At 38.2% G+C, this 20,145-nt stretch overlaps 1 protein-coding gene across 1 annotated transcript in view; it reads left to right on the top strand.

The window, feature by feature from the left end:
• SYBU (syntabulin) overlaps positions 1–20,145 on the top strand; it is a 46,228-nt gene that overhangs the window by 6,243 nt on the left and 19,840 nt on the right. Inside the window, exon 3 of the mRNA XM_015827272.1 lies at positions 16,835–17,035. Coding sequence (XP_015682758.1) covers positions 16,835–17,035 — 201 coding nt within the window. The remainder of the gene's footprint in view (positions 1–16,834; positions 17,036–20,145) is intronic.

Genomic DNA, 20,145 nt, shown 5'->3' with positions numbered 1-20,145 from the left:
TTGTTGCTCAATCCTATCCCCAAGAATCTAGTCAACCAACATACAATATTTAATTTGCACCAGGTAAGAGTCAATGGTATTCAAGAGAGGTTGGATTTAGACTGTTTGTGGGAACATAATAATTCTAGGCTGATGACTCACAAACTACCCCCTGGTTCTCCCTGCTTTCCTCCTACACATACATCTGAAATGTACCAACTATAGTAAAGTCTTTCTAAATTCTGGGAGGCCTGGGCAGGGATATCCATAGATGAGTGCATATACAAAGGGTCAGGGCTTTGATTGTACTGTTGCACCCACCATCTTGGCATAGACATCCCTGCATATTTACTTGTCTATACTCCTTCACTTTCCTTTTCATTGCATTTTTGCCATTCTCTACTTTTTTCTACATAGTTTTTCACCCATTAATGTCAATGGCCTACTTAATGGGTCTGTGAATGGGAAACACAAAAATAATTATTCAAATGTTATTTTAACTGGTTTAAGTGAATATTATTACCTTGGATAAAAAGCACTGCTTTATCCAACAATTTCAAGTATTGAATTATTAATACCATAAAAAATCAAATATTAATGGAGTCATTTGGGGCAATTGCTCTATTCTTTGCCAATTAAACTTATGTCTCAATAAAGGAGAATATTTGTAGTTCAGGGTTAAAATCAGGGATCCTTGGTGTTCTCTGAGCTTAGTTGTTTTCTAGCAGATGTTTCATTACCCAAATTAGGTAACACCATCAGTGCTTGTCTGATGATGCAGCAGCAGTGGTGATGTTACCTAGTTTGTGTAATGAAATGTCTTCAAGAAAACAACCAAGCTCAAAGAGCACCAAAGATTCCCCCAATCAGTTGGTTTGGTAAGTGATAACGATCACTAAGTTTGTCAAAAACATGTTTTCCCAAGAGGTACAGTTGTTTATTGCTTTCTTCTTCCAGGTGCTGTTATGCTTCAGTACCTGCAGTAGAGCTAAAATCCTTGTGGATGAGATTCAATCCTAAGTATATGAAACATATTCCACTGGCTAAAATCGTATTCTGCTGTTTGAATTAGTAAACAATTATTTTAAAATCTGCCTGAAAAGATGGCATAGCTTTTTCACTAATGTTGCTGGGGTTTACACATTGTTGACAGCTGTTTGATGTTCCTTGGTCATGTTGTATAAAATATGCAAATTATTGAGCTTTCGCCAGCTTAATATATTCCAGATTGCCTTTCCTGGCTGAGGGATATGGTTTGCTGTCCAAGTAGTCAGAAGGGCATCAAGATGGAAGGAATTACAAATTACGAAGTTCTGATTTTATAATCTGTTAATGCTCTTTGACTTATTTAACTCATTAATATTGATGATCCACTAGAAACAAACTCTGACCTATGTCTGAGTCAATGATCAAATCTGTCAGCATAGTTGATTCTGGCAGATGTAGTATGCAAAGGATACTGTGGATTGTTAGAAGGGTGCTGTGGATTCAGTTTCTGAAAGGTGCTTTAGATAAAACCTATCAGTAGCATATTTAAACATTTTATCACTGTGGAAGGTATCCTTATGATTCTGCAAAAAGGACAACTGTGTTACAAAAAGATGCTTGTTTGCATTCCCAGGTCTTCAAAGCACTTTTTGGAGATTAGAACTAAGTTTCTGCACAGCCTTAAGGCTTAGGCAAGGATGGGGAATGAATGGTTCTCAGGCTAGTATTGAATGTCCAACTTCCAGCAAACCTAACCAACAGGTTAGAGGCAGGGAAGGTTGAGTTTATATTTTAGTGACATCAAGAACACTACAGGTTGCCCAGTGCTGGATTAGTGGATTAGTCCAACTTCACCAGGAAGTTGGACTAATCCACTAGTGGACTAATCCACTAATCCAGTGCTGGATTAGTGGATTAGTCCAACTTCACCAGGAAGCTTACTGGGAGAATCTCAGCTTCACCTGCCTTACATGGTTGCTGTGAGGATTAATTTGGAAATGAGAGGGTTATGTGATATCTTGAGATATTTGAGGATGAACAGATAACACATACATAGCATAGAGTGGAGGCATTTTTCTATAATAAAAACATAGCAAGGAGTACTGGCTCCATACAAGTAAGATTTGGAAAGTCTTGCCAAAGGAGAAGACATGACAAGCAGAAGTGACTCTTTAATTATGTATGCTGCAAGTATACATAGTTTTCTGCCCCTTTAATTACAATAGCTTCTACCAAAGAATGTAGGAGTGAATAGAAGTGATGGAAATTCCCTACAGGTATTCTTCAGACAGAGCAATGGCTACTAAATAATTTCTGGTAGTGGAAATGTGTGCTAGTTTGGACCTTGCAAAACATTGCAATTAGTACAAAGTTGCTTGAAGAAAATGCTTACCTTCTCATAAAATTCATCCTAGGCCTGGGTGACTGTTTAACCTTCTGAACTGATGCAAACTAGTTCAGATTAAATGAGTCTAAATCAATTCAAACCGATCTGGATGCTTTCCATACTTACGGTTTAAAGATCATAATTGATATGAATCAAAGCTGGTCCAATCAGAGATTTGTTCTGAACTGATTTGGACATCCAAATTTTCTAAATCAATATGAACGTTCTAACTTAATCAAATGTAATTAATTTGATTCTGTTATAGCCACCTATTTTCAGTACTCCAGTATAGAAAATATGTTGCAAGTAATGCTTTTTTTTAGTACAGTACTCTATGATATTCAAACTAGGATAGCACTATTTCCAGAATACATACCATTTGACTCAGTATAGACTATTGCATATCACTATAAAATTATAACTGAAAAGCATACTTGATGAATATGAACAAGGTCCTTGTGTAAGTATAACATGGTAAATCTTGCAAAATGATTACTGTACCTTCAAACCAGAGGCATACAGAAACTAAAATTAAGATTACTTAAAACATACCAAATTATATAGACCGATGTGCTGTAAAAATATGGGAAAATCATGCAATTCACTCCTAGTCTGGATAATTGCTTCAGATGGTAATGTGTCTGTGACAGAATGAAAGTTGTTTGTTTATACTTTGAAATTTGCCAGTTAATTATCACATTATGATGCTTTCAGCCAGCGAACTGAACTCTGGACAGCAATCAATCTAGATTAACTTATCACAGTTCTAGAATAAAATAAGTGTTTTCAGTTGCTGAGCAATGTTATAACATGCCTTTGTATTTTCCAAACTATAGGGTTGCATTGCCCTAGGTATTTGTGTAAAAGATGGAAGAAGAACAGGCTAAGCCAGAGGGCAGAGTTAAATGTGTCATTAGTTTGGAACATTTTGTGCTCCCACAAGAGACCTAAGTCTAGCTCCTTCCCTCATGAATTCTATTGAGCCAATTTAGCTTTGACTGTTAGTTACCAGGTTCTTGTGTATAGGAAGAAATAATAAACTCTTCTGGGCTTTAAATTCAGTGAATCCTCCTGGTTATTTGTGCCTGACAATTTTAGCATCACAAGTTATTGTCTCGTCTGCATCTCATGTTATTTCAGCTCTAGCCCTGAGGATATGGCTTCAGGCAATGCTTTTTAGAGGAAGTAACATTGCTGAATTCTGTAATTGAATGTTTGCTTGACTTGCATTTCATATCTGTTCTTTGGCAAGTTACCTCATAAGTAACTGTGGCTTACACGTGAAAAAAAATAAAAATTAGATTGGCTTGCAGAATTTTGTCCATGAAGATGTTTAGAGATAGTATTTAGCATTTTGAATAATGTCCCCAACCTACTAACCACTAAATGTACTGGAATGACCGTCTCCAGAATGCCCAGCCATCGCTATGTTCACTGGCAGTTCTGATGCTTATAGACCAAACCATTTGAATGGTATCAAGAGAGAGCTGCAACTGATGTGTGAGAGATTATGGGGAGGCTGGAAAAAGAAGGCAAGCACATCATAATAAACAATCAATTCAGGGGTCCCCAACTCTAAGCTGTAGCCCACTAGTGGGCTGTGAACTGTTTGCAACCGGGCCTCGGAAACGGTGGCCGAACACACACATACGTGTGCTTGCCAACCACTTGCACAGAACCATCCCCTCTGTCCCCTGCCAGTCCGCAAAACCCAGAAAGGCTGGGGTTCTCTGAATTAACTGTGTACAGACTTACAACCACAACTGAGTCCAAAATTGACTTTACTTGTCAGAAGGTCGCAAAATATAATCACATGACCCTGGGACACTGCCATTCTCATAAATATGAGTCAGTTGCCAAGTGTCTGAATTATGATCATGTGACCATGTGGCAATGGTCATGACAAAAATGGTCATAAGTCATTTTTTTCAGTGCCATTGTAATTTTGGTCACTAAACGAACTGTTGTAAGTTGAGGACTACATGTACTGCATAAATGGCCACTTGATCCAGGTGGATAGAAATCTGGGAGGAAGCATTTCAAAACACTTGAAGCGATTCTATCTTAATTAACTCATCTTAAATGAAGCTGAAAAATTCTTCTTACAGTGTCCAAGTTTCTGTATTTGCTCTAGACAAACATAGTTCTTATGTCCTTGATCTTGCCAAGTTTGGTGAGACTTAACCTGATGATGTGTACAAGGTTGCAATTACAATTTGGACTTTTCTGCCTAGAGAAGTCTCTGAATAGGCTTTGGCTTAAAGGATGCTTCAGTACATCCAGAATTGGTGTGTGCTGCAGAAGAGTTGAAATTCTGGTTTAATCTGTTTTTAGAAAGCTTCTGTTCTGCGATAATGCTCTGGTCACACAATGTGTCCACAGTTGAAATTTGATGCCAACTTCTAGGCAGCATCGTTGAGGCTCAGCTGTACTGCAAAAGGGTGTTGGTAGAAGGAACCATGCTAGGACATACTTGTTTGGGGGGGGGAGAGAAAATTGCCATTTTGCCAATTCTCATTGCATATGAATCCCATTAACTAGATTTCATTAAAAACAAATGAAACAGACCCTTTCCAGCTGGGTATTAACATTCTGAAAAATTGAATAAATAGGAATTAGACACTCTTCTCTACTTCCTCCGCCCCGTTTCCACCCTTAGGTTTGGATTTCAGCTGCAGGATTCATATGTCAAGCTGAGAAAAAACATTCCCTCAGAAACATTTAGCTGGCTCGTTCACTTCAGATTATTTTCCAGTATTAGCTCTGTTTTAATCATAAGTTGCACAACCACTTTGGAACAATTGAGGCATATTGGCTACCTGAGCTTTAAATTCTATCAGGATAGCTGTTCCAAATAAATGAAATAAAAATGAAGTTTTTCCCATTTTGGAAAGTTCAGCCATTTGCCTTAAGGGATCGAGAAGGAGATAGCAAGACACTAAAGGAAATGTACTTAAATGTCCCAGCACTATAATTTTGTTTATCAGATCCCTAAGTCTATTATTAGCCTATCAAATTAGATATTTCTAATAAAATGTGCAATGTATTCTTTGTTATGCTGTGTTCACTGCTCAGGCCTGAGCTATCTTGCAGATTAGTAATTTAATTTTAGAAAATAGTTGCACCTCAAAAGCTGCACACAATCTGACGCCTGGTGAGTACACAAGTTAACTTAATTAAAGGTTATACAGTACATCTTGACAAGAATTGGATTTATAGCAAAATATGCACACATGCAGTTGCTAGACAGAGGTAGTCCTTGTTTAGCAACTGCCTCATACCACAATCATCCACAGTTACAACAGTGATGAAATAGTAATTTTGCAACCAGTCCTCACATTTACAACCTTCACAAATCTGTAAAGCAAATGAAAGCAGAAGTAAGATCATAAGCACAGTCGCAATTTCACTTAGCAACCATTTTGCTTAACTATCGGGTTTCCTTTTCCAATTCTGGTTGCTAAGCAAGGACTACCTGTTTATCCAGGTGGATATATGTGCCTTTATAGTTATTTTTAAATCAATTATATTAAATATATAGAAGAAAGTATGTGCAAAGCAACTGTGTTTTTCTGGAACAAGAGAATGGAAATGGTCAAGGTGCAAATTTGGTCAGAACATATAATGAATGTTGAAATAAATCTGTGGAGGGATTGACTTATTCCCAAGCAATTAAATAAAAAACAAAATGTTAAGACCAGTCCTGATTGCAGTTTTCTGGGGCAGATAGACCACAAATGGTTCCAGAAGACAACATGCAGTTGCATTATGGAAGACAGCAAACATGCTACATTCTGCCTTAACCATGAAATCCAGCTGAGTAACTTTGAGCCAGTCAGTCTCTGTCAATCCAACTGTAAGAAAAGGAGTACTAGAAACGGGGGCGGAGTTAAAAGAGGGATCAGCCTAGAATCCCTACATAGTCTCAAGCAGTACTACTTGAAATAATAGAGACTAAGAAGAGACTAGACAGTCAGTTGCCTGAAATAGTATAGGTTCTCCTGGTCGAGCAGGGGGCTGGTCTAGAAGACCTCCAAAGTCCCTTCCAGCTCTATTCTATTCTATTTCAGGAAAAACTTGTAGCTCAGGTTTTAGATTTTGGCAGTGGTTTTCTCTCTAAATTTGTTTTAATTTAGTTTCTGAACGTTTCGCCACCAGACTAGGTAACAACATCAGGATTTTCTTGTCCTATTTTCCTTAGCTTATAAATGTCTTGTGATGTCTTAGCTTTTCCATTAGCTAAGGAAAATAGGACAAGAAAATCCTGCTGATGATGTTACCTAGCCTGGTAACAAAACATTCCGAAACTAAATTGAAACAAGCTTGGAGAGCAAACCACTGCCAAAAAATACTATTCAACTCCCCTTCAATTCCATTGGCCCGTATCTAACTCCAAGCAGGTGGCAATTGTTAATTTAGAAGATTCCTGTGGATAGGCAGTTTAGCAATAAATCAGTTAAATTGGGCCTTTATGTGTGGATCTTTTGTACCTGACACCATAGGATTGTTGCTGTGGTGAAAATAGGAGAAGGAAGGTGTATTGGATATATTTGATGCCTTGAGTTGTTTGTAAAAATAATAAAGGAGATATACAAATAAATAGTAATGTCATTACTATCTCAATAGGGCTTATTTCTGAGGAGAAATGAGGAATCATTGAATCAAAGCAGCAGCCTGTCAAATGCAGGGTTCTGATTCCCACAGTGGCCAGATAGATGCCTCTGGATCTGGAATAATATACAAAGAAGCATGACAGGCTGTACTGGATGCAGAGATTTAATTTAGCTGTCAGAGCTGATGGCTGCTCTTCGGTATGTCATCCTGGAGAACTATTTCCCCCCAGCCTTTCAAAATTAATTTGTCTTGTGGAGATGTGTCTTTGTCTTTCATTGATCCATTAAAAGATGGCATCCTCTATAATAAAAATATGTTGGCAATGGATGATGGAAATATAGTCCATTAGTTTTCTACGCTCATAGGTATATGTCTTTTTTAAATATTTTATAGCATTTTAATTGATATTGGGCTTTTTTTATACCACCACTGAAGAACTCTGGGCATGGGTGCTCTGCAAATCAAATCCGTCAATTAATAACTTGCAAAGTTGTTACTCTGAAGAAAGCCATTTCAGGAATTATTTTTATCATGTCATCTTACTACTGATTTTTTTAAAAAATCCAGGTTTTTAAGGGGTGAATTTATTAGATGTATATCTCATTGTTTTAAACCTGTACCATAAATGTATGTTTCTAGTAAAAATTCATTGATAAGAATTCACCTTTGGGCTAAGGTTTTGTGAATGCTAAAGTCTAAGGCTTGTTAATTTAGCAGGTTTGCCAGTGAATATTCTAGAGGTAGACTGTACATAAATTCAGCCTTTAAGCCTCTTCGTGTCACCTGCATGACTGATTTTTTGTAGCATGAGCTCTTCTGATAAGTGATTATCCCCATGCCGGTGTTGTGTATGCCTACTTGGGAAGCCAAGCCAGTGACCTTGACTTCTGCCTTCATCTGTTTCGCTCATCAATCATCCTATCAGTTATGCATCCTTCCTCCCCCCCCCTTCACCTGTTTTCTTTTTAAATGCATACACATCAAAGCAGAGTTTGGAAACAGAATACAGCCAAAAGCTAAAGCAGTGTGAAGCCAATTCCTTTAAGTCGAATCACTGTTTTGTAATGAGGAATTTTTATTAAGGCACACTTTCAGTTTAATTAGGAAAAACATAAGGGACTGGTGGCTTATTTCATTCCATTCTTAAAACATAAAAACTTCTTCAAGGGAGTTGTTTTATCTTGTCACCAAGAAATAGGAAAGGGCAGTAAAGATTTATCTTTATAATTGAATGGTGGAGAGCACTTCACTTGATGTAGCTCCTGTCCACCCGACGTAAAAAAAATAGGGAAGGGAGACTTAACTATCCCTGCTAATATTTTTTATCAAGCACAGTGAAAAGCCCTGGCAATTATTTATTGATTCATAAAAAGCTTAGACCACTTTCTATCAAAAGCAATCTCTTATAGCTCAACCTACCTCAAAGGGTTGTTGTGGGGAAAATAGGAAGATTCACTGCTTTGAGTTACTTATAAAAATAATAAAGATGGGTTTAAAAAATTCTAATCTAAAATCTAAAACCCTCGTTCCTATGAGTTTCTTTTCTTCTTGGCAAATCCTGATCTTTATTTAAAATAGGCATGGCCAAGCTGCCATGATAAAATCTATCTAAAAGCAGAATATGTATATATGTTTTTGCACTCTGCTTATTGAGCGAGTTACTGGTCTACCCACCCCAGTTGGCCATATTACTTCTAGTTGTCTCCCATCCATCCATGTGTTCCTAGACCCAGGAATCATTGCCTCTTTCATTGTCACTCTCCTTGCCTGCCTCGTTCATGTCTGGATACCCCCCTAACGCCTCTTATCCTATGACCATCGCTCCTGTTGCTGTGTGTGTGCCCAGGCTCCCATCTTTGGTTCTTGTGCAGGAGTACAGTGCAAAAACAGCCAGTCTCATAAGCAAGCTTCCAAACCTCTGGCATTTTATTCTGAACTGCCGACGAAAGCTAAGTTTATTAAACATTTTGTTTGTATTTATCCTGGTGTTCAAGGTCCACGCTAGGTTGCTCATCAGAAGGAGTCCATCCCAAAACCAAGTTGCCACAACACAGAAATCATTCTTTGGCATCCTCCTTTGGAGGGAAAATAATAATAATAATAATAATAATAATAATAATAATAATAATAATAATAATAATAATAATAATAATAATAATAATAATAATAATAATAATAATAATAATAATAATAATAATAGCAGCAGCATCATCAGCAGCAGTAGTAGTAGTAGTAGTAAAGTTGGAAGGGACCTTGCAGGTCATCTAGTCCAATTGTACTATCTTTTTCTGTTTCCTTTAACAATCACATGAAGAGCACAATGAAACCAAATATTGCATCCTGCTCAATCAGATCTTTTGCAATTCTGAGATACACAAAGGTTCTGCCCCTGTGCACATGAGGCTGGTTTATTTTTTAATTTCAAGAGACTGAATTCCCTTTAACCCATCCTGCCTTAATCTGGGATTTTACTACCTCTTTTGCCACTGTTGTTGAGTAAATCACTCCAATTGTTAGGTGATTCACATGGTCGTTAAGTGAATCCAGTTTCTCCCATTGACTTCATTGGTCAGAAGCTGGCTGAGAAGATTGCAGATGGCGATCACATGACTCCCGGTTGCTGCAGCTGTTGTAGATACATGTTGGTTACCAGGTGCCCGAATTTTGATCCGATGACTGTGTGGATGCTGGGGTAAACGTTGTAAATGGGAGGACTTGTCATAAGTCAGTTTTTTTCAGTGCGGTTGTAACTTTGAATGGTTGCAGGTCAAGAAGTACCTGTACGCATTTTATCACAACTTAGTTTGAGGATTAAGGATGTAGGAACTGATTTTCTGTAAACCCATCAGTAGACAAGACCTGGGCTGTCTCTGTTATTATCTTGAGATCTTGACATCAGAGGAATGGGAGTGGAGAAGATAATAGCATGTCTTTAATTCCATGAGAATTGAGGCAGTGGAAGGGCTTGTTTTCCTAAGAGGTTAATTTAAATGCTTTCTGCCACAGCCACCAACCATATTTTAGCAGATACTGGTTAGGAACTGTTTGTAACTGACGGCCTTGTGGAAAAAAGAAAGGAGGAGGGAAAACATTCTGTGCTGTCCAAAATTATGTGCTGCCAAGTTGCACGAGGTGCAAGTTGGCAGATTTCTTTCTTCCTTTCTTGTAAAAAAAAAAAAAAGAAAAGTATGCTATGATCAAGCAAATAAAACCGGGGAGAGAGAAGTGATCCTGTTAAATTCATGGCATGCTATCATCCCTAGTCTTCTCCTTCCCTTTTGCAGTCTGATTTTCTGCAAATTTATGGTGGTGCGTTCAGCCAGCGTTACTCTGAAGGACAAAGTTATCTCTGGTTACATTTCCTCTCGTTCCCACTTGTGACCGAGGCGCTGACTTCACAATTTCGTCATTGTCATTACAAAGCTTCCAGAGATAAGTCATGCTCCATTTAGAGATAGTGCATGATAGCAAGTTGGGGGCAAGTGGTAAGATCTGACGACAGAATCGCTAACTTGGAGGTGTGGGAGAGAAAGTTTTCAAGAATCACTGGAGAGTCAACCCGTGGGGGCAGCCAATTGCTCATCATGATTTATTGGGCAGTCACTTAGGAAGGTGAAAGTGTGAAGGCGCTGTGGCAAGAAGAATGTAAGCTGGTCACAGGAGCTTTTGAATGGAGATCTTGGCAAATAATGGTAAGCTGGCATTGGGGGTAAAGAACCTTTCCATTTGTGCCAAACGTCTTTGTGAAGCTAAAGAAGGAGATGCTGCTGTGAGCTGTAAGTTGTGATGGTGGACTTTAGATTTTATCTTGATCATAAACTCCATAGCTTTAAGGAAAGTACACTCTCTTTTGATATTGTTATTTCCCCCCTTTTTTGTGCTCTGCAGCTTCCATTAATGATTGTCTTTATTACGGGGCTGTTGGAAGGCACACTGAAAATTATATTTCCAACTGCAGGAGTATTCAAAAGGGGTTGTCTAATTGCTAAGTAAAATCATGCATAATTATTAATCTATTGTTATTGCGTTTTACTGCATGTCTTTTAGCAAACGTGGTTTGAATGCCTAGCAGTCTCTATATCTATCTGTCCATCCATCTACGTATGAATGAATTTCAGTTCAGTCAATTTTCTTTCTTTTGGTTTAATGGTCGGCATAAATGTAATCTTCATGTTACAGAGGATTGAACTGAAGCTGAAGCCACATTTATTTCAGAACTTGGCCTTCAAAGGTCCAGTCCTTTACCAATACAAGACATCTGCTACTGCCTCAGTCTGCCAGATGTTCATTTACTCTGCACTTAAAAACCCCAAACATCTGCTGTTTGAGCAGCCTGTGGTTGGTCAAAACCACATTGTATTGATTTAGGCTCTAGACAGTTGTGGAACAAAGGGGTTTTCTACTTCTTCGAGCAAAAACAAATTTGCTCTTACAATTCAATAGAATTTTTACATAGGAATTTTTTGTATTATGGATTGGGTGACTTCATTCTTACCTCCAACCCCAACCGTGCTGAATAACTACAGGTAATCCTTGATTTACAACCACAGTTGGGACCAGAATGTCCATTGTCAAGCAAGGCATTTGTTAAGTGAGTTATACCCGATTTTGCAACTTTTTTGGCGATAGTTGTTAAGCAAATCACTGCAGTTGTTACGTGAATCACACAGCTGTTAAGTAAATCCAGCTTCTCTATTGACTTTGCTTGTTGGAAGCTGGCTGGGAAGGTTGCAAATGGTGATCACATGACCCCAGGACACTGTAACCATCAATAGATGCCAGTTGCCAGGCACCAAATTTTAATCCTGTATCTATGGAGAACCTGTGATGGTTGTAAGGGTGAGGACCAGTTGTAAGTCACTTTTTTCATTGCCATTGTAACTTTGAGTGGTCGTTAACAAATGGTTGTAAGTTAAGGACTATCTATGTAGGCCTGAATCCAGTGCTATAAAAAATTGACCAGGATTCACAGTTTCACTGAAGTGTTTTTACAGAAACTGGTAATATTTTAAATTCTTAACAAAAATAGCTTATCACAATATTGCATCATAAAATTAGGTTATGCAAAATAAGAACAAAATCTAAAAGCCCCCTAGCTTTCAGAAAACTAGTATCACTGTATTTCAGGAGCAGGGGTTCCATCTATATGCACATGCACTTTAATGCATTAATTAATTTGAGGACTTAAAATTTAAAAAAATAATAAATAAAAATACAGATATCCTTTATACTTGACAATCAATGTGGTGCCATAAATAGAAATATCAAATCAGTAGTATATAAACTGAGTTCAAAGTCTACTCATTTACTCTACTCTGTTATCAAACTCATTTAATAATTTTAATCCAACTAATTTCTAATATTCAGCCTAACCTCCATGAAAAACATTTTGGAAGTTAAAGGAAGTTAAATCTACAATATCACCAATATTGACAACAAAACAACAGAATAATCAGTATTTCCTAATACAGTGTAATAATACTGTATAAAACATTTCTTAATATTAACACAAGCACAATATAAGAGTATAGAAAAAAAGGAGAAGGTTCTTCCATGTTATAAACAGAAAAGAACTGAATTAAGGGTCTTCCTAAGTTTTAAAAGATGTGACTCCAGATGTTTCAAGGGGGTATCAAATTTCAGAGAAAGTGAACTATTCTAGGACGATAACTCTGTACATTTTAAAAGCTGCTATTTTCTCTAAGATGTCTATTTTTAAATAGTTCTGGAGCTGACAGTCCTTCAAGCAGAAGGTATCTCCAATCAGAATCATCAGATAGTTATTCAGTTAGACAAACTATGATGATTTTGTTGGAACTTTTATTTTCTCCTAGAATCTGGAGGATGATTAACTGGAACTGATGGTATTGTATATATTGATTGATTCCATTGATTCCATCCAGTTCTGATCAATTTCAGAATTGTTCTTGATGATCTCCAGTTTTCTTTCATTTCAGCAGTATAATTAAGAGAAGTTGGTAATCTGTTGATACTATATCCAAAGATGACCTATCCTTCCTTGCAATTGGCATTTTTTATGTACAGCAGTGTAACCTGTGTGTAAGTCACTGAATGACTTTGACTTGAGTGATCGACAGTGCTGGGAGTTGTGCAGCTGCTGTTTTGGTAATGGTGAAAATTTTGATCCTTCAGGAGACATAGTGATCAAATGCTCATCTGATACTAATGTACAGGGAGGAAAAAATGTCCTCTGGCAGAATGGAAGAGGGAACATGACTACACTGATGTATGTTTTCTCTGTGAATATTTGGAGGGGAAAGAAAAAGAAGTTTATACACCAGCCTGGTATTCATTATATAGTTTGATAAAATAACAATACAATGATTGGTAAGAGGGATTGTATGCAACAGATCTTTGGCTTGTCTGTAGCTTGAATTCAAAAGCCTGCTGAGTTATTGTATGTAAAAAGGTCACTAATAACATGAGCCAAGTGAAGAATGATTTTCTGTGCCAAGATTGCTTTGTCCCTATGATAAGCAGCTTGATGTCCATGAAAGCTGCAGAACTGAAGCAGTTTTAGTTATAACAGAAGTCAGGGCTGGATCCAGGATTGAGAAGACCAATTAAAAGTTACTTGAAACCCCTTTTTATTCTGATGAAACCTTTCCTATATTGCTGCTAACAGGTCTCTCTGTTACCATTATCTACATTTTCCACAATAGCCTCAATGTGAGTTATTAAAATAGGGAAAAAGAAGGAAGGAAGGAAGGAAGGAAGGAAGGAAGGAAGGAAGGAAGGAAGGAAGGAAGGAAGGAAGGAAGGAAGGAAGGAAGGAAGGAAGGAAGGAAGGAAGGAGAGATGGGCTTATGGAGGTGTTGGAGATAGATCTGACAAGGACAAAGGCAAAGGGTCTGAGAGCAAACTAACCCATTAAGATAAGAGTGCATAGGTCTGTCCAGTCCTTCTGCTGTAAAATGAGAAGCTATGTTTGTTATAACTGAGGTGAGAAAGTGATCAAAGAATAAACAGGATCTGCTACATATTTATGGCTTGAGTCATATTATTGATTTTCTCCCATTCTAGCAATTTTTAGGCTTTTAGAATTCATAATAAAAGCTGCCTTATTAAGCAGTGTGATCCTTAAATCTACCATCCTTCAGGTTTCAAGAATTCATCTGGGAAAAGCCAATTGGAAAGGCATCCCAAGATTCTAGTGACTTAGCCCAGACAGGGTAACTTTTTAAAAGCATCTAAGCATTTCACTTCTGTAAAATTGACTTCCAGTATAGGTTCAACAAATGTGTAAATCATCTATTGATCTAAACCAAGGTTTTCAAACTAGGCAACTTTTAAGACTTGAGAAAAATTCAGAATTCTGGGAGTTGAAGCCCGCAAGTTTTAAAGTTGTCAAGTTTGGATACCACTGATTTAAACTGTGGAGAACATAATCTACTGTGTAATTTGAAGAGCCCTGACTATAACCAATTTAAGATGTTTCTTTCTGAAATAATAGGACTCCAAATTGGGAAAGTGAAAGGGCCTTACATTCCTTGTGTAAGAAACTTCATCCTTCTGGGGTTTTTTTTCTTTTCAACCCAACTCCTTGATATTTCAACTTACCTAATAAAGCACAATTCCTAGTTGTGTGGAAATGTTTTCTCATATTCATCTCAATGCATGCACTGGGTGCCACAAATATTTTACAGAAGTAGACCATGATAAGGATGTGGAGGATTAGTGACTGTGGCAATGATAGTGGTACAGATAACTGAATCTTAAAGAATTGAGGAAAATCAGCAAAGCGGCAAGTAGTAGAATGACTATTGTAAGCAGTTTTTCAGAGTGAGAAGGTGAATCTATGAGGCTTTATTGCATTTTTCTTTAAAGAAAAGCAGGGAGATTTGTTGCTAGCTACCAGCTTCAAAATGCAAAGATATGGAGTTGCTTTCATTGGTGCAATATTTCTCTACCTCGGAAACTTTAAAATGCATGGACTTCAACTCCCAGAATTCCTTGATAAAATATGCTGGCTAGGGAATACTGGGAGTTGGAGTTCATGGATCCTAAAACTGCCAAAGTTGAGAAACAAGGCTTGGAGGAAAAAAGGATGCTTCATGCATTCTCCTTTCCTTTCAGCATAGATTACCTGGGATTGCATGTGTAGAATGTCACTGACAATGTGATGGGCACTTTCTAAGAGGCCCAGGTTAGCCACTCTGGTACAACAAGATGAGAAACAAGCTGTACATGAAAAACAAGCTGTGCATGGTTAGCAATGATAGAAGACATTTATATTTGCTCAATTTACCTGTCCTGCTTCTTTGGTTTCGGCTCATTTGTTGTTGTTTTAAAACTGATGTTAGACCAATCCCTTCTCTGTTTACTTTGACCAGAGTTTCAGCAGGCAAGTTTGTGCATGCGATCAAAAAGTAGCTTCCCTCTTGGTTGCTTTAGATCTATTGAAAACCACCTGCTCTCCCTTGTGGGATAAAGGGAGACTTTTCTTCTCTGAAACAGAAACATGGAAAATATGCTTGTAGGCTTCAGATGTTCTTCCTTTGCTAATGTGCAGAGAGTCCTCGACTTATGATCACAAGTGAGGTCAACATTTCTGTCGCTAAGCAAGACAGTGTTAAGTGGATTTTGCCCCATTTTACCACCTTCCTTGCCACAGTTGTTAAGTGAGTCACTGCAGTTGTTAAATTAGCAACACAGTTGTCTGGTCTCCCCATTGGTAAGCATCAGAATTCAGATGATAATGATAATAATGATAAAGTTGGAAGGGACCTTGGAGGTCATCTAGTCCAACCCCCTGCTCAGGCAGGAAACCCTATACCATTTTGGACAAATGGCTGTCCAGTCTCTTCTTAAAAACTTCCAGTGTTGGCGCAGTCACCGCTTCTGGAGGCAGGTTGTTCCACTGGTTAATTGTTCTAACTGTCAGGAAGTTTCTCCTTAGTTCTAGGTTGCTTCTCTCCTTGATCAGTTTCCACCCATTGCTTCTTGTCCTGCCTCCAGGCGCTTTGGAAAATAGCTTGGCTCCCTCTTCTTTGTGGCAGCCCCTGAGATATTGGAACACTGCTATCATGTCCCCCCTCGTCCTTCTCTTTGTTAAGCTAGACATACCCAATTCCAGCTTGTCAGAAGGTGATCACATGACCCCTGAACACTGCAACCGTCCTAAATACATGTCAGTTGCCAAGCGTCTGAATTTTGATCACGTGACCATGGGAATGCTGCAGCATTTGTAAATGTGAAAAAGTAACCTTTTTGTTTTAATGCTGTTGTAACTTTGAATGGTCACCAAACAAATGGTTGTAAGTTGACCACTATCTGTAATACTTTATTTGTGACACCTGCTCCATTCAGTTTGGCCATGCTGTCAGCAACCCTGTCAGTGGTCATTGGGTCTCGCAAGGCTTTTCAAACATTCAGCCTGTCTTTGTGGCATTCCCAGTGTGTTTTCTCATACCATTCATTGTGCACAGCGCATGAAGCCAGGGACTGGTTCTTTGAGAAGTCCTTGGATGGCATGAACTCAGACACATATTTCCTTATCCCATTTTCCATCTCATATAATACTCCGTTTTGAGTGAGTGAGGTGGGAAATGAACCCCCCCTGCCTGTCATTCGGTGCTGACAGATACTTCATTTTTGCCCCTCTGTGTTGGAGAGCGTAGTTTAAACATGGGTGAACTAGAAGCTACTGCTGTGGGGAATAAAAAGATGCTTATCAAATGGTGACACAGCAATGTTCCACAGAAAAGAAAAGGCATTCAACTCCAGCCAGGATGCCGTGCTTCATTGCTTTACAGAATGCCTTTGCAGAGTGGAGCTGTGAGAGAGGAGAAGAAGGAAGAGAGAGAGTTATCCAGCAAGTAACTTTTGCCCCTCTCTTGTTTTCAGATGACACAGGTTGCCCCAGTAGCCAATCAGTATCTCCAGTTAAGACTCCACCAGATACTGGAAACAGCCCAATCGCTTTCTGTACAGGCAGTGATGGGGGAGACTATGCCAGAAAGAAATTTAATTCAGGAACAGTGGCAGATGGAACTCATCAGCCAGCTCGATATAAAAAGGAAGCAAAGACAAATCTCATAAAGCCAGGTAAGAGATTGCCTATTTAGATACTATCTTTTTTTAAAAAAAAATACATATTTTTTTTGCTTGCAAGATAAATTTTATTGAATTATATCCATAAAATTCATTTACAGCAAATCAAAGACAGTCTGCATGTATACATATTTGTGATCTTCTGTATCTTTATAATTTAGAAAGAGCTTTGGGCTTTAACGGTACACTATGGTGTTCTTGTGTACTTTGTGTAAAGTATTCTTTACTTGGAAATTACATACAGAAAGAAGCATACATATTTATTATGAATGATTATGTTTTTCAAAAGCAGAAACTGGGTAGCAAAAAGGCAATGCTTGAAATCTTACAGATCTGTTCTTAATATAAGGTAATGTTTAAATGCTGTTGTGATACCAAGAGATTTTGATTGCTGAGGTGTTTATTGACAAAAGCCAACCTGATTTTGGTAGGATTTAGTTAGAGCTTGTTTAATCTCATCTAGACTCTAACAACTTTTCATACACCAGTTCAGGCTTTTCATGGCATTTATGGGGGTGGCAATATATAATACCTCTTGGTATCACAACAGTAAGTGGAAGTGATGGTCAGGGGATCTTTGCCCAACTTTAGCTGCTATGCCACCCTACCTGAACCCGGATTACACCCTTGGTGTCTGTAATTCATATCTCAGTCTCTGGGTATTTAGACTACGGTAATGTGCTCTTTGTAAACCTTTGGAGATTATTTGAAAACTACAATTGGTCCAGAATACAGTGGCCAGATAAACTGGTGAAATCCAACCAATATTGAATAAAACCAACTTTGAAGTTATTCACAAGCTTCTGGATGAAATTTGAAATGCTGATCATCAAGATCCTCAATGGAATGCCACCAGGTTACATCAGGCACTGTCTTACTAGGGTTAATTCTGGCTATCCAGTCCAAACATCTTGAGAGGTCCTACAGATTGTCTATATCCTGCACTCCTCCAAAAAGGACATGGGACATGGATGAAGTACCTGGCTGTTCTATAAGATGTCCTCCCACCTGCAATACATGTAGTACTCTTTTTGCTTTTTTGCAAAGCAGTAAAAACATATTTTTGTCTCACTAGGTGAGTGTCTGCACTCCACTGATTAATATGGATAATTTCTGATGAAGTGAGCCCTATGAAACGTCAGACTGGTGTTCACTATACATTAACATCAGAAGATCTCTGATGACAAAACTAGTGGGAAAAATAAAATACTGTGCGATGCGCATTAGTTAAGCAATTATCCTACCACTCTATCATTTGCAGCAAAATTCTGTGCTTATCTTCTCAAAAGTAATTCCCAGTGAGCTTAATTTCATAACTTTGCAATGTTTTGACCTGATTAAAGCCAGATTAAGTCATACTTGGTTTAGATCTGTTGAAATGTGGGGGTTTATTCTAAATAAGGTGAATCCAAACAATCCAAAATACAAATACAGCTGAAGTCTGGAAGTTTCAAATGAAGACTGGAAGTTTCAAATGATCCTCTGAATGTGAAAGACTATTAACCATTTTTGGACTGATTGAACAATCATGCCACCTTTTTATGTTAAAACTGTGATCATTTATTTGCAGAAAGAGTTTACAGTCTGTAGGATGCTATGGTAGATTTGATACTGATTCAAGAGCATCCCATTCTCTTCTTGAAAAAATATTCTGCAAAAAGTTTGCAGAAATTGACCTTTTAAAAATTGTGCTTAAATTGCTGCTTTTTGTTCTCAGCTGCAGAGATCAGCAATCTGGTACAAATAATGTTTGTTGCTTAAATACAGAATGTGCTCAATTGAATAGAGGCCTTGTCAGGGGAATAATTGACTGTTTGGGGATAATAGCTTTGCAGCACACCTACCAAAACCCTGCATTGTTCATTCTTAACTGAAGATTTCAAAGATAGCTTTCATTTCATGGTTAATCTGTTACTGAGAAATGTTCACCTGTTTTCATTTCCACTTATTTTTCAGTTAACTGTTTTGGATAATCACATGCAGAATAAAATCCAGATGTGTGATCAGACAGCTCTTATCCATATGTTTGCTATCACTGATTCCAGCTTTGTGGCATGCATAAGCCTATGCTTAGGGTGTTAAAGTTAGCCCCACAGAAATATATAAATAAAGCAGCTAACTTTCACCTTGTTCCATTCAATTCATAGGTTTGTAATTTAGGTGGTCCTCATTTAGTGACCACAATTGGGACTGGCAACTTGGTCATTACGCAAAGCAATCCTTAAATGAAATTGTGAATATATAAGAGCCACGGTGGTGCAGTAGGTAGAATATAATATTGCAGGCTAATTCTGCCCACTGCCAGGAGTTTGATCCTGACTTGCTCAGGGTTGACCCATCCTTCCATCCTTCCAAGGTCAGTAAAAATAAAGACCCAGATTGTTGGGGGCAATATGCTGACTCTCTAAACCAATTAGAGAGGGCTGTAAAGCACTGTGAAGTGGTTTTGAAGTCTAAGTACTATTGCTATATTTATTATCTTACTTCAACAAAGATCATAAAGGCTGATTGCAAAGTTATTTTTACATCACTATTCATAACTGCGAATGGTTACTAAATGAGTCGTCACTAAGCAAAGACTGAGATACATTTGATGCATTTGAGATACAGGGAGGCAAACGAAAATTGGAAAAAAAAGCTTTGTGACAGTAAAAATAATTTGATTTGATTTGATTTGATTTGATTTGATTAGATTTCTACCCCGCCCTTCTCCTTGCGGACTCAGGGCAGCTTACAGCCCGTTAAAAACAAGTAAACAAATACAAAAAACATACCACATTTTAAAATCAATTAAAATAAAATATTGCAATAGGCCAATTAGTATCCTTTAAAACCAATAGAAAACTAATTAAAAGTAATACTTAGGCCAGTCCTGCCTGCTTAAAAAGCCACGTCTTGAGGGCGTGGCGGAAGGAGGGGAGATCCGGAATCACCCGGATCTCTGGGGGGAGTTCATTCCAAAGGGTGGGGGCTCCCACCGAGAAGGCCCTCCCCCTGGGGGTCGCCAGCCGGCACTGTCTGGCTGACGGCACCCTGAGGAGACCCTCTCTGTGGGAGCGTATCGGCCGGTGGGAGGTAATCTGAGGCAGCAGGCGGTCCCGAAG

The sequence above is a fragment of the Protobothrops mucrosquamatus genome, unplaced genomic scaffold (genome assembly GCF_001527695.2).
Source record: "Protobothrops mucrosquamatus isolate PMUCROS unplaced genomic scaffold, P.Mucros_1.0 scaffold3585, whole genome shotgun sequence".
Lineage (NCBI taxonomy): Eukaryota > Metazoa > Chordata > Lepidosauria > Squamata > Viperidae > Protobothrops > Protobothrops mucrosquamatus.
The sequence above is the reverse complement of the archived record's forward strand: the minus strand, read 5'-3'. Positions and strand labels throughout refer to the sequence as shown.